Source organism: Pleurodeles waltl, chromosome 3_1 (assembly GCF_031143425.1).
Source record: "Pleurodeles waltl isolate 20211129_DDA chromosome 3_1, aPleWal1.hap1.20221129, whole genome shotgun sequence".
In the NCBI taxonomy this organism is placed as follows: domain Eukaryota; kingdom Metazoa; phylum Chordata; class Amphibia; order Caudata; family Salamandridae; genus Pleurodeles; species Pleurodeles waltl.
In genome coordinates, this window is record NC_090440.1 from 1,763,002,811 (window position 1) to 1,763,018,287 (window position 15,477).

Consider the following 15,477-nt stretch of genomic DNA (forward strand, 5'->3'; position numbering starts at 1 on the left):
TAACAAAAAGATGTTCAATATTGTCCCATCCGATCTACAGGTTAAGTAAATTGCATAGCTTTTCATATGGAAAATGCTGTTAACCCCTTCTGTGCCCAGGGCGTAATGGTTACGCCCTGAGGCACAGTGCTCGTGTGCCCAGGACGTAACCATTACGTCCTGGGCACAGAGCCCAGAGGTCTGTGGGGTTTCACCCCCCAACCCCCCCAAGGCAGGGATGGAAGGCAGGGACCCCCCCTGCGACGTCAGTGCGCGATCGCACGCTGATTGTCACAAGGCCCCCTCCCATCGCTCTGGAAGCTCAGCTTCCAGCACGATCGGAAGAGAAATGCAAAAGCATTTCTCTTCCGATCACGTGGAGGAGGCTGGAGAGGCTTCAAAGGGAAGGAAGGGAATTTCCTTTCCTTTGAAGTCTCTGAGCGTTGTAGCAGCCGGATTGCTTGCTTTTTTGGTTAGGAAATTGACATGAGGGAGCGAACCCTTTGGCAAGGGTCGCTCCCAGGGGGGCATTTTTTTTAAAGGCCTTTTATGCCCCCCGGGGGCAGAAACCTCTAGGCACCAGGGGATCTTTTTTTTGGTTTTGTTTTGTATTTTTGAGGTGGGGAGCGACCCCTTAGGCAGGGGTCGTTCCCCTCGGGGGAAAATTTATTTTAGGCTATTTCTGCCCCCCTGGGGGGCAGAAAAGCCTATTTTAATTAGGCTGATCTGCCCCCAAAGGGGGGCAGAAACCACTAGGCACCAGGGAGTTTTTTTCATTTTTTTTTCATGAATTTCATGCAAGGGGAGCGACCCCTTAGGCAAGGGTCGTTCCCCTGGGGGGCAAATTTATTTTAGGCCATTTCTGCCCCCCTAGAGGGCAGAAAAGCCTATTTTAAAACCACTAGGCACCGGAGATTTTGTTGTTGTTTTACAGATGGGGGAGCGACCTCTTAGGCAAGGGTCGCTCCCCTGGAGGGGCAAATTGTATTTAGCCCATTTCTGCCCCCCTTGGGGGCAGATTGGCCTATTTTTATGAGGCCAATCTGCCCCCAAGGGGGGACAGAAACCACTAGACACCAGGGAGTTTTTTTTATTTTTTCACGAATTTCACACTAGGGGAGCGACCCCTTAGGCAAAGGGTCGTTCCCCTGGGGGGCAAATTTATTTTAGCCCATTTATGCCCCCCTCGGGGGGCAGATCAGCCTATTTTAATTAGGTGGCACTGGGGACTTTTTTGTTGTTTTACAGATGGGGAGCGACCCCTTAGGCAAGGGTCGCTCCCCTGGATGGGCAAATTGTATTTAGGCCATTTCTGCCCCCCCCTTTTGGGGGCAGGTCAGTGGATTTTAGGTCAATCTGCCCCCAAGGAGAACAGAAACAACTAGGCACCGGGGATTATTTTTTTTTGCGCCAATGTCACACAAGGGGAGCAACCCCGTAGGCAAGGGTCGCTCCCCAGGGGGTGTTGGGCAAATTTATTTTAGGCCTTTCTGTGAAAAAATGTGATGTGTCCACGTTGTGTTTTGGGCCATTTCCTTTCGTGGGCGCTAGGCCTACCCACACAAGTGAGGTACCATTTTTAATCGGGAGACTTGGGGGAACACAGAATAGCAAAACAAGTGTTATTGCCCCTTGTCTTTCTCTACATTTTTTCCTTCCAAATGTAAGACAGTGTGTAAAAAAGACGTCTATTTGAGAAATGCCCTGTAATTCACATGCTAGTATGGGCACCCCGGATTTCAGAGATGTGCAAATAACCACTGCTTCTCAACACTTTATCTTGTGGCCATTTTGGAAATACAAAGGTTTTCTTGATACCTATTTTTCACTTTTTATATTTCAGCAAATGAATTGCTGTATACCCGGTTTAGAATAAAAACTCATTGCAAGGTGCAGCTCAATTATTGGCTCTGGGTACCTAGAGTTCTTGATGAACCTACAAGCCCTATATATCCCCGCAACAAGAACAGTCCAGCTGACGTAACGGTATATTGCTTTCAAAAATCTGACATTGCAGGAAGAAGTTACAGAGTAAAACGTGGAGAAAAATGGCTGGTTTTTTTTCACCTCAATTTCAATCTTTTTTTTATTTCAGCTGTTATTTTCTGTAGGAAACACTTGTAGGATGTACACAAATGACCCCTTGCTGAATTCAGAATTTTGTCTACTTTTCAGAAATGTTTAGCTTTCTGGGATCCAGCATTGGTTTCTCACCCATTTTGGTCACTAACTGGAAGAAGGCTGAAAGCACAAAAAAATAGTAAAAATGGGGTATGTCCTAGTAAAAAGTCAAAATTGTATTGAAAAATTGGGTTTTCCAATTCAAGTCTGCTTGTTCCTGAAAGCTGGGAAGCTGGTGATATTGCCACCGCAAACCCTTTGTTGATGCCATTTTCAGGGAAAAAACCACGAGCTGCCTTCTGCAGCCCTTTTTTCACATTTTTTGAAGAAAAAATAAATAAATAAAATAAACACTGTATTTTGGCTAATTTCTTGGTCTCCTTCAGGGGAACCCACAAAGTCTGGGTACCTCTAGAATCCCTAAGATGTTGGAAAAAAAGGATGCAAATTTGGCGTGGGTAGCTTATGTGAACAAAAAGTTAAGAGGGCCTAAGCGCGAACTGCCCCAAATAGCCAAAAAAAAGGCTCGGCACAGGAGGGGGAAAAGGCCTGGCAGCGAAGGGGTAAAAAATAAAAAAATAATAATAATAATAAACTTAGATGTAAGCTCTGCCACCCCAGCGATGCTGAAAACAAACCAGTACAGAAAGTGCTTTCTGCAGATTCACATATCTTCTTTATAGAATTGCATCTATACAAGAAAAGGTTGTTGCAAAATTTACTTTGCACATACAGCGCTTAATTCATAAAAGTAAACAATCTTTTGAACAAGTTTAGTCTTTTTCAGTGTTCACAAACTACGATTCAATAGTAAATAGTTATGACTGCGGAGAGTTCCGCACACAATAGTAGCTGGAGGTAAAAACACATGGCTAACTAGAAAAATGTACAGGGCAGAACAACACGGCTACCAAAGTCATTTAGTGGTATTTTTGACTTAACATTTTCCGTTCCTTTCACAAGTGCATTTTAGAGCATGCTTTCTTAAACACCACAATTTTTCACCATTCACATTTATTATACACAAGTAAAGCTCAAAGTGTATGCTATCAGTTTATGAATTTGCCATATAGGTGCTACGATGGGCTTACTAGTTAGTATTTGCAATGCCAAAATTTAACACTAAAACACAAACATAAAAAGACATTTGGAAAAATTGATTTATGGAACGTCTAAAAAGAGAGGGATGTAATTCTATATGAGAAGCATCCAGTGCAGCAATACTGATTTTTTGGGTTCACTCCACATACATCTACGGCTCTCAGCCAACACCAGGCCATTTTCCGAAAAAATATATAAAATGTTCAACTACCATTAAACAAATTACACAGAACTACAGTCCATCCTACCAAGGTAATAAATGTTGGGGGCCACCCAGCCCCCATAGGGCAACTCTTGCAAGTGATTAGAGGCTTCATGATTCCCCCCAATGAAGATAGTCAGAATGGGTGCCTTTTTCTCCCCAGAGTAATACCTGCAACAGAAGGGAGCTTGTTAGACGTCATATGGAATGCTTTTGTTTACTCACATCAACAAAGCCAATCATTTTTATGTCTGTACAATAAAAAGAAGATAAAAAAAGTCTACTAACATGTAGAAAATTTACAGCATGGACAGCGCTAGTGCAAGCTTTTCTCACACAAACAGAACAGTTAAACCACGTGCGCATTACAGGAAGCTTCCCTTGCAGAAAAAAAGTGTTAATGCAATGGCAACAGCAGTTCAAATTTCCCTTGCCCTCGAGTATTTGAGTTCCCACAGCGGATGACTACAAAGTAAGTAAATGACGTGACATGGTTGTGGGAAAGAAAAATTTATATTTGAGAGCAGAAAGAGCATGAAAGTAGTGGAAAGGGGAGATTGTGATTCATCTGCAAAATGTTCATATCAATGTACCTACCTCATCTGGAATACAACAGCTCAACTTCTCACCTGAGGTACTACTACTAACACCAGTTAAGATAACATTTGGCATAATATGTTCTGATATTGAGGAAACGTCTGACATTGTTTGACCAGTCCTATCACATCAGGCTTTATCTACGGTACTAGACAGGGTCACCCGTACTACTGCACCAGGTACCCGAGCCATTTATGTACAAATGGTGAACTTGTGCATAAATACAAAGTGACAAATAAAGATTACTTGGATGTTAAATGGAAAATGGTGAAAAATACATTTTACACAACAATTAATACAACAGATTGCATTTTCTAAGCACTTGACTTCAAAGCATAGTACTGCCCATGATACAAGGACGAGAAGGCTTTTCTAGGATACAAATGTGTAACCTACAAGTCACATAAATGGTCAACACAAAAAATTTAACTCACAGAGACATCTTACCTGATGGATTACTGCAAGTGGGGTCAATTAGAATACCTCTACCAATTATGAGATGATTGCATCAAATGTTGAAACCCTGGAAAGTTTTATCATTTTAGAATGAAGCGTGTCTCAAATCAATATGCAAGGCATTTCCAAAGGAGCAGAATTTTTAAGAAAGAACTTTATTTAACACTTGACCCAATGATTCCAGGCAGCTCCAATCTATGAGCACTTTGCAAACAACCAAAACAACAACCTTAATTTACTTTTGTGCTTGAATTACTCATCATTTTTTTGCTTTCACAGGGGAAAAAAAATAATCAAGGAATGCTGCTGTTACAAATCACTCACTTGTAGAAGGTCTGCATTTGTCGGTACTTTTGTGGTACTGCCATGCATTTCATGTCACCCTCATTCCGCACTGCCTGGAAATCTCCACAGCAAAGCAACAGGTCAACCTTGATGTTTTCTTTCTTCTCCAGAAACTGGATCGTTTCATAAATCTTGTCAAGCTCCCCATGACAGCAGCCCTCAACAGCAACTTTCATGATGCGAATTAAAATTCTTCTTAGCTAGAATCGAATGCAGAAAACGATATCCTTCTGTGACCTAGCTTAATGATCTCATTGTCGGCCGGTTCATGTGAACTACACCAAACTCTGAAAAGGGGTTGTGGGGTGGGGAGGGGGAAGAAAAGGGGGTAGGAAATGGGTGGTACAAAAGGAGGAGCTCATTAGATTCTCTTTGTTTTCATAATTTAATAATTGAGCTATCGTACCACTTAGGCTACCACTTGTGTTTATCTTTTTTTTTTTTTTTTTAAACGCACCACATTTTGACACATGAGCAGTTAAGCCTTCGTAGTGTCATTGTTAAGTATGAATAAAGCCCAGTACAAAATGGGCATATGATGAGATTACATATAAAATAAATCAACATAAGTATCAACACAAAAACAATTATATTATTGATTTACAGCTATAAGAAAAAGAAAATACACCATCTCAAGATTAGGTGGTTTCATATATTAAAGTATATCAACAGACCTTCAACCAGTACTCACCACGCTTCTTCATAAGTAAATTTACTCTCATTTAAAATATAACACCTTCACTTTGTCATTACTTATTAAACTAAAAAAAAAAAAAAAAAAAAAGTCAGCCAGCCAATATTCAGTAGCTTTATGCGAAAAAAGTAAAGGCACTTGAGGCGATTCAGAAATATTTGGAATCCATTTTAGAAACAATAACTTGAATTAGGCGTTTTTTGTTTTTTTTTTAACAGGAGTTCAGTCTCTTGCATGTCCTGGGAGGAATTCTAGTCCACTCCTCGCAAAACTGTTGAAGCTGGGTGACATTTTAGGACACACTCTTGCACTGCTCTCTGTAGATGCCACCAAATTATCTCATTCGGGTTGAGTTCTAAACTAAGACTGCCACCCAAACATTCCAATTCTTTTTTGTTTCAGTATTTATGCAGATGATTTACTGATGCAATTTGGAACATAGATCTTGTAGCATAATCCACCTTCAACTAAACTGTAGCTTTTCGACAGAAATCATGACACCCCTTCCACACTAAGCTGGATAACTGGTATGAGGTTCTTAAGGTGACAAGCAGATTTTAGTTTTCCACTAAACATGCATTGGTGCCTTGTAGCCAAACAATTACACTTTTGGCCATTTGTTTAGGGGACATTTTTCCAGGACACTTTTTATTCGGGTGCAATTTTTTGCAAACCCAAGCCATGCAACAATATTCTCTCTTAAGGGAAAAGATTTTCCATCTCCCAAAAAAGATGAAAATCCACAGGTGGGAAGATTGGTGACCATCTTGAACGGTTTTCATCTCAAGTAATCTTTCTCACTATGAAACGACAAACTTCATGGTGTTCGGAAATTGCTTCATAACACTTGCCAAACTCACAAGCAGCAATAAATCTTTCTCTGAACTTGTCATATATGTTTGACATAGTCATAGTGCATTACTGCAGAACTAAACGCTCCAGACCAGACAGATGATTCTGATTACTTATACTATATATGTATTTATTACACTGTGGCAGTTGCCACTTTTTAGTTACAGTTAGGTTTCCATAAGCAAAGCATTTGTTTCGCAGATAAACTTTAGTGCCTGCTGCTAGAGGAATCTGCAAGAAACTCAAAAAAAAAAAAAGATCTAGCTCTGGTCCTCAGTGAACAGTTTTGTGCAGATTCGTCAAGTGGAGACCAAGAAAATAAATGTTGCCTTCCCATTTGAATCCCATAGAAACTCTGAAACACAAACGGCTGAGCAGAATTACAACAAATTTGGCAGAAAGTTAGAACTTTGAGCAGAAAGGGTTTGTGTTATTGTGTAAATCAGTTCAGCTGACATTTAAAGAAGGGCTCAGTTGGGTATGGAATAAGCTGAAACGTTAAGAGCATGTCTGGGTGGGTGGTGCTTTGTGTGTGGGGAGGTGGGTTAGGGGTACCAACAATTCGAAAACATACAGCTCACTGATTTCGCCCATGCATAATGAAGGGCTGCGGGAATGAATTGGCCAGATGCGGCTGAGATGGGCGCATGCTATGCATGTGGCCGAATTTCTGTCACTAATCACATGATAATGGACATAACCTTTGACCACATGCTGAACAAATCGCTTCTCTGCCAAGTCTCCCACATTTGGTTGATGTTACCTTCTTTTTACTAGTATTAACCCACCAAACAAAATTACCTCAGACTTTCACCGGATCGCTGCCTTTTTAAAAATGTCTCCTGCTCAACTTTCTTTTCTTTGAGCTGAAATCATGGACCAAGTTCTGATTGCTATCATTCTGCTGATCAAGCTGTGATTGAGGTACTACTTTTATATGCTCTTCTTTCCTTTTCTTGTTGAACGTCCTGCCATTTGTAGCTATGTTTTACTGAGGTACAGGCACTTCAAATAAGCCCCCTTTTCATTATAAATTGATGATCATGTGATAAGGGATGTTATCTGCTTCCAAATGTATTTTCACTAGGACATGGGTGCGATTGCTTCATATGTATGATATGACTTTTTGCCAGTGTCATTTTTTTTTCATTTTCACACATGGGGAGATTAACTGATATTCTCAGAATCATATGGATGTGTACTAAAACCTAACAAGCACTCGCAAAGCCCCTAGGTCTTGCCGTTGAGACTATTGGCTCTGCCTTATGTTCATGCTGTACATTACGGGCAGATTTCTAGCCATTCTGCGAGGCTGCTATGCAGCATGGCTAAAAATAATAACAAAAACGGACTATGATGCATCCAGTGCTAATGCACTTGATGGCTGCATCAAAGCACATTTGTTTTTTCAAATTAGTTTAGGCACACTGTAAAGCATCCGCACTGCTGTAGAAGATGGCTACAAAATACAGTCAGGCCAATAGCTCTTATACTCTGTTCATCTTAAAGGGATTACCCTCTTAACCCCTTAGCTGCTGGGCCTTTTCCCCCCCAGTGCTGAGCCCTTTTTTGGCTATTTGGGGTAGTTCGCGCTTAGGGCTTCATAACTTTTTGTCCACATAAGCTAACCACGCCAAATTTGCGTCCTTTTTTTCCAACATCCTAGGGATTCTAATGGTACCCAGAGTTGGTGGTTTCCCCTGGAGGAGACCAAGAAAATAGCCAAAATACAGTGAAAATTTAGTTTTTTCCAAAAAAATGGGAAAAAAGGGCTGCCGAAGAAGGCTTGTGGTTTTTTCCCTGAAAACGCCATCAACAAAGGGTTTCTGGTGCTGAAATCACTATCTTCCCACCTTTCAGGAACGGGCAGACTTGAATCAGAAAACCAAATTTTTCAACACAAATTTGGCATTTTACTGGGACATACCCCATTTCTACTATATTTGGTGCTTTCAGCCTCCTTCCAGTTAGTGACAGGAATGGGTGTGAAACCAATGCTGGATCCCGGAATGCTAAACATTTATGAAAACTAGACAAAATTCTGAATTCAGCAAGGGGTCATTTGTGTAGATCCTACAAGGTTTTCCTACAGAAAATAACAGCTGAAATAAAAAAATATTGAAATTGAGCTGAAAACAACAGCCATTTTTCTTTATGTTTTACTCTGTAACTTTTTCCTGCGATGTCAGATTTCTGAAAGCAATATACCGTTTTGTCGTCTGCTGGACTCTTCTGGTTGCGGGGATATAAAGGGCTTGTAGGTTCATCAAGAACCCTAGGTACCCAGAGCCAATAAATGAGCTGCACCCTGCAGTTGGTTTTCATTCTATACTGGGTATACAGCAATTCATTTGCTGAAATATGAAGAGTGAAAAAGAGGTATCAAGAAAACCTTTGTATTTCCAAAATGGGATCAAGATAAGGTTTTGAGGAGCAGTGGTTATTTGCACATCGTTGAATTCCGAGGTGCCCATACTAGCATGTGAATTGCAGGGCATTTCTCAAATAGACGTCTTTTTTACACACTCTCTTATATTTGGAAGGAAAAAATGTAGAGAAAGATAAGGGGCAATAACACTTGTTTTGCTATTCTGTGTTCCCCCAAGTCTCCCGATAAAAATGATACCTCACTTGTGTGGGTAGGCCTAGTGCCCGCGACAGGAAATGCCCCAAAACACAACATGGACACATCACATTTTTTCATAGAAAACAGTGCCTACCTGTGGAATTTGGCCTCTAGCTCAGCCGGCACCTGGGGAAACCTAGCAAACCAGCACATTTTTGAAAACTAGAAACCCAGGGGAATCCAAGATGAGGTGACTTGTGGGGCTCGGACCAGGTTCTGTTACCGAGAATCCTTTGCAAACCTCAAAATGTGGCTAAAATACCACGTTTTCCTCACATTTCGGTGACAGAAAGTTCTGGAATCTGAGAGGAGCCACAAATTTCCTTCCACCCAGCGTTCCCCCAAGTCTCCCGATAAATATGATACCTCACTTGTGTGGTTAGGCCTGGTGCCTGCGACAGGAATAGATCACACAACGGTCAATGTTGGTCCTTACGTGAGGCAGCTGTTGACCCTGGGGTGATCCATTCCTGACACAGGCACTAGGTGTAGGCACTCAAGTGGGGTAGTGTTTTTATCAGGACAGGTGAGGAGTCACTGGGTGGTAGGAACGTTGTGGATCCCAGCATATTCCTGTAGTTTGTGTGACAGAAATGTCAGAAAAATAGAGTTTTTTTTCAACATTTCAGCTTTGCAGGGTATTCTGGGTAAGAAAACTTTGGGGAATCCACACAAGTCACACCTCTGTGGACTCCCCCGAATGTCTAGTTTCCAGAAATGTTTGGGTTTAGTGTGTTTCTCTATATGGCCGCCGAATCCAGGACCAAAAACACAGGTGCCTGCCTTACAAAACCAGTTTGTTTTGCCATAGACAATTTTGATGTCTCCACAATATGATTTGGGTGGTGGAATTTGGGGCTGAACTAAATTGGTGAGCTCCCAAGAGAGCACTCTCTCTCTGCTTGCCGCCGCATTCACCTGCTCTCTGGGTTGGCCTAACCCACTATTACCCAGTTGCACGAACAGCTTGCGAAGGGACAGCAGGACTGTCCTCATCACCTCCCTCATAATGTACTGGAAGAGGAGTTTTCGAATGGGACTCCTCTGACTGAAAAATCACTCCCAGAGTCTGCGCCATTGTCCTATCCCTCAGATGCTGTCTCAGTATCTGATGTCTCAGTCTCTGATCCTATGTCAGAGCGGTCCTCTATAACCCAAGTGCAGGCAGCAGTCATCCATCAAGATGCCATCTCTGCAAGTGCTGTCCTGCCGATTCAAATCTCCTAGAGCTGATCAATCAACAACAGTATCAAAGGCTGCCGACAGGCTGAATAAAACGAGGGATGCACTTCCTCCTCCGTAGCCTTGATCAATGCGGTCTCAGTGCTGTGCCCATTATGAAGACCAAATTGAGTTCAATTTTAATATTTGATTGCTCTGACTGAAGCATTAGAGCTACTGATTCATAGTTTTTTCAATTATCTTTGCGGAAAAAAGGGGGCGATAAATAGGCTGATAATTGCTGGTGTCGGCTGAATTTAGACAAGGTTTCTGTAATAGTAGAAAAATAGAGGACACATTCCATTGTTTGGGAAAATATTCTGTCCTGAACATTGAATTAAAAATAGCTCCGAGACAAGAAGCAATAGTAGCTGACACTAATTTGATCACAGATGGAGGGCAGGGATCAGAAGGCAATCCTGATTTATTGAGAAGAATTTGCTTCATTGTCTGTTCTGTGGAAAGTAGAAAAAATTCTGAAAACATGGACTGTTCTAAACATTGACTTACCTGCTTATTTTCCCTCACCGTATCTTTACTACCACCTAGCTTATTATAGATCTGTACAACTTTATCTTGAAAAAAAAACTTGAACGAGAATGCCAGAAAGCTTGATTGAAGTTAATCTGACTTTTACAAGGAGCTGATCAGTTTCTTCACTACTTGAAATAACTCTTTACATGAGTTCTTGGAAGATTCAGTTGAGAAAAATACGCTGATTTCTCTTTGATCAGCAAGGATTTGTATTCTACCAGGCACCATTTGTATTTTTCTTCCCTAAGATAGCTTACTCTCCATTTGCGTCCTTGTCTTTTACAACATTGTTTCTGTACTCTTAATGCGTCGGTGTACCATGGTGCACTTCTATGTGAATGACATGTCTTAACTGGCGCTAGGGTAGAAGGCACAGAGTTAATCCAGTTAAAGTAATTAGGGGTTGCCGGATCCAAGTCCGTTGATGAAGGCAGGGACTTTAGCAACTTCAAATGAAAATCTCCCTGGCCAATCTTATTCCACACGTGTCCTAAGAGTTGTGTGCGTGATTAGTCTCGGGAGTCTTGCGATTTAACAGTATCTCAAATTATACAGCATAGTGGTCAGACTAGGTCAAGGGCAGGGATCATGTTTCTTTCAACTGAGAATTATTGGTAAAAATACCATCCAGCGTATGATCCGAGTGAAGTGTTAAGAGTGGAGGGACATAGACTGCTGGAGATCAGAGGGGCAAAGAGTAGAGTAAACTGTCGAAGAGTGAAGTGGTGTAGCATAGAGTGAAGTGGTGTTGTGTAGAGTGAAGTGAAGTGACATAGCATAGAGTGGAATGAAGTGTAGTAGAGTGGCCTAGAGTTAGGTGGCATGGAGTAGTGTGGAGGGTCGTACAGTGGAGAGGGGTGTTGTAGAGTGGAATGTCAGAATGTGGAACCGAGTGCCATAGCATAGATTTGAGTATCACAGTGCGGAGTGAAGTGGCAGTGTCCTAAAGCAGAGTGGCGTAGGGTGGCCCATAGTGGCACAGAGCGGAGTACGCACTGTGTGGTAGTGCACTGACATTACAGACCACACAGTTCCAATTAAATTGACCATTATATTTTCAGAGACAGTTTTACTGATAAAACTATACAGCACAAAAACAATAACGTGGAAATGTCATCACCTAAAGTACGTATTTCTTCTGATCATATATAAGTATTTGTCCCCGGCACACTTCAAAATTACAAAAAAAAAAACGTGCTTCATTTGTGCTTTACTAATTCCAATCATTCACACAGTTAATTTACAGTCAAAGAAAGAAAAGTAAACACTAGGCTGCCTCAAAAGACAGAACCTGACATTTGACCTGCCTTTGAACGCACAGCAAATTTGACGAGGTAGGAACAAAATGTAAAAGCCTGTTTACAGAATGCAAACTCCTGTGGAAGCATACAGTAAATTGGCAATGCTCTGCTGGAGGGTTACAGGCATGCTGGACAACTTAAAACATATAAAGCTAGCAAATGGAAACAAGAACAGGTGAGTTAAAAACCACAAAGCCGATGGCAAGCAATGTGCGGAATGCATTCCTAGGGAAGCTTTACGGATGTCCCCAACATGCCTTTAGCAAACCAGTAAAGAGCCATGGTGTAGCTCACAAAATAACATTTTTTGTTGGATCAGACTAGGAAGCAGTGACACTCGAGATCCCCGTCGAAAATACTTAGTACAAGACGGCCATAGGCCAAACAATTGATAAGAACGTAATGGCAGACAATATCAAAGGCCAGTGAAAGAGCTAGCCACAGGAGGCTTGTCGGATAGTTCATCTAAAAATTGGATATCGTGGTCCTATATAGAAGACACCTGCTTAAAACCTAGGTTCAATACTGTTCCGAAATGTACATTTTTAATGCATTGAAAACAGAATTACTACATTTTAACATGTTACTATGCTATACGCTGGAAATCTTTACTAGGATATTTCATTTAAATTGGCATTACTTTTTTTTAAATCAAAGATTAAACAATTACATTTAGCGGGTCTATATGTCATGTTCTTTCACAATATTCATAATCATCTTTAACATTCAGGACTATTTAACTCATTACTGCATCAGTTGCCTCTTCTTAAATAAAGATGTAACCACGCACGCATACAATGTAGAAAGCTGTAAAAGGAACAAGCAATTGTTTCTTCAAACAGCCAGTTGATTTTGCCAAGTTTGCATTTGGGGGGTGTCAAAAGTAACCCTAGCCGGTTTTGTCATCACAATGCACCAGTACGGTTTAGTCTTTATTTGGGAGAAGTACTGAATTTAAAAAAAGCAGAACACTAAGATTGTTTAGGAAAACAACCTTATATATTTATTAAGCTCGTTATATAATATATAAAGGACAGACACTTAGCAAGTTCACATGCCATTTGTGATTATTTCGATCTGTGCTTTCTAGGACTTTCTATTGTTTAAAGGGTTTTTCAGCTAAATCACAAGATCGTACAATTCCATACCGCAGACCGATCATTTTACCTAATTAAATCTCAATAAAAGTCACTGTCAACTTGCTGTTAACGTTCATAATTTACTGCGTTTGTCCTATCCTGCATTTAAGAAACTATACTGAAGCCAAGGAAGAACGTCATGTGGAACGAACCCTCTGTCTATGATCTGTTACAAATCCATGAACCTGTTATTAGGCCATTCCAATAGTGGTGTAGTCCAGAAACCAAGTCCTAGTTTAATGTTCTCCTCTCAGGCAAGCACTACCAACAGAACAAAATTGAGCATCTTCCCCGCATTAAGCAATACTGTCACTTCAATACTAGCTCCTACACCCTTTTTATGCAGGTTTTTTTTGGTTTTCTTACACAAACGCAACGGCATGCGAGCACGGATATCTATGTTTTACCGTACTGCAGCAATCTCAGCGAAGGAAAAGTGGTTAAGAACATGTTAATTGTTCTGACTAAATTGTAATGTGAGGCGTTAAGGTTACATTTCTCCCTGGTAACAAGGATGATCTGTGGCAAAAGAAAAATAATATTGTGAAAATGGCATTTAACAACTCCATAATTACCCTGGATATACTTTCAAATTAAATGAAACTTAATTGCCAGCTTAAACATTTCAAGTCCTGCCCTACGCCAGAAAACGATTTCGATCGCAACGTATTTCTCTTTGAGAGAACTAATGCACAATTCTCATATGACCAAAGCACGCTACCTAGAGGTAGTACTTATTATTGTGTAAATGGTAATGCGCGCGGTTAAACCAAACAAATAAAAATACCGCTCAAGATGCTAAAATAATTTTTAAGGTTGTATAAATCATTCACAACCCAAGCATCTAACACTGAAATGTTCAAAACGCTTACCATCCACAGACTCCAAACAATCATCCTCCGGCACATACCCGTCGCTTGAGATTTAACTCAGTTCCGCCATCGACACAGACAACTTTTTTTGTCTTTCAGTACTTCCGGGTCACAAAAAACCAATAGCAAGACTGAACATATATATTTTTTAAATCGACTCAGGGTGAGAAAGACCCATCTGTAAACTTGTCTGGGATTGGAGTATTGCCGCACCTCAGCCACTCCTAGCGCGTCGAATAAAATTCTGATGTGGTCATTGGCTGTAAAGCCAATAAATTGCTTCTATGACGTCTCTACTATGGGCCGAGTTAAAGCGAGTCAGTGGGCGTTAGGCTGTTTAGAGTGAACGGGTCTCTGATTACAATCGATTCTGTGTGGGGGGTGAAAAGGTTGTAGATTAGTAGAGTGCTTAGTCGTAGAGGAAGCAGCCAGCACCTTGGCTGTTCGGAATAGTGTTGTTTCCGAATGGTGCGATTGAGTGATGTGGGGACCTTAGTCACAGGTTGTCCTGCCGAGTACCCATCTTACTTTCCTTGTATCCCTGAATGATTATGGTGGTCGCGCAAATGTGGGCTCAGCAAACAAAGCTAATGCCGTTGGCGTGCCTCTCAGTTTTTAGTTACCGCATCCAGGCATATACCAACAACAGCAAAGTCATAGTTGCCTCCGAGCGACTCAACCACTCTCCCCTTCTCGCCGCTTTTTTTCTCGAGGTTCGCGAGCCAACACATTACCAGGCAGAGCCCAGCCAAGGGTTTGGCCAGGATCTTTAAGCACGAGACGAGGCCTGTAAATGCTTTCTGCATAAATCATAGAAGAAAAATCACACAAAATAAAATAAAGTACTTACAAAATAAAAATAAAAAAACATGTATTTCTTTAACACGTGTAGCCTTTGATATTGAGAAGTGCTTCCTAAAAGTGATGGCTCTTATAGATGAACCATTAGTGAATTAAGAGGAAAGAGCAGTTTTCCTGTAAACGTGGGCCAAGTTTTTGTAGAGGACCCTTCTAGAATATTAAACACTAGAGGTTTTTGTACAACTGGAATTCTGATTTCTGAACTCGCGGGTTTTACAGTGTTTTCATACTCCCTAATAATGGAAATAAGTGTTTTGTTAAATATTTGCTTAAGATTACTCAATTTAAGCGACAAAGTCGCAATTTATACAGTCTTTTTAAAGTTTTTCTTTATACAGCCATTAAATGGGTATTTATTTGTATTTCCTTATGTTGATTAAGGCTTTGTTTTTACCTTGTGTATGATTCTGCAGCTCTCATATACAGCACAAGCTCGACCTGGGGTATATTAAGTGGTTTTGAGATGGAGAGGATATTGTGATTGTGGGTGTCGAAGTGTTATAAGGTCACTAAAGGTATTTTCATCTACTTGTATATTGGTGCGTAGTATTTAGTAATATGTGTGTTAAATGTATT

General features: G+C 40.9%; 1 protein-coding gene across 2 annotated transcripts in view; it reads right to left on the minus strand.

Annotated features, from left to right (window-relative positions):
- The window catches only part of DBR1 (debranching RNA lariats 1), a 57,621-nt gene extending 43,458 nt beyond the window's left edge, over positions 1-14,163 (minus strand). Inside the window, exons 1-3 of one of the 2 annotated variants that reach the window (XM_069225752.1) lie at positions 14,041-14,163; positions 4,781-5,001; positions 3,450-3,574 (exon numbers count right to left, since the gene is read on the minus strand). In XM_069225752.1, coding sequence (XP_069081853.1) covers positions 3,450-3,574; positions 4,781-5,001; positions 14,041-14,076 — 382 coding nt within the window. In that variant the 5' untranslated portion in view covers positions 14,077-14,163. Of the gene's footprint in view, positions 1-3,449; positions 3,575-4,780; positions 5,089-14,040 lie in introns of both variants that reach the window. The other variant, XM_069225753.1, reaches the window with a different exon arrangement.
- Positions 14,164-15,477: the final 1,314 nt, after the last annotated feature.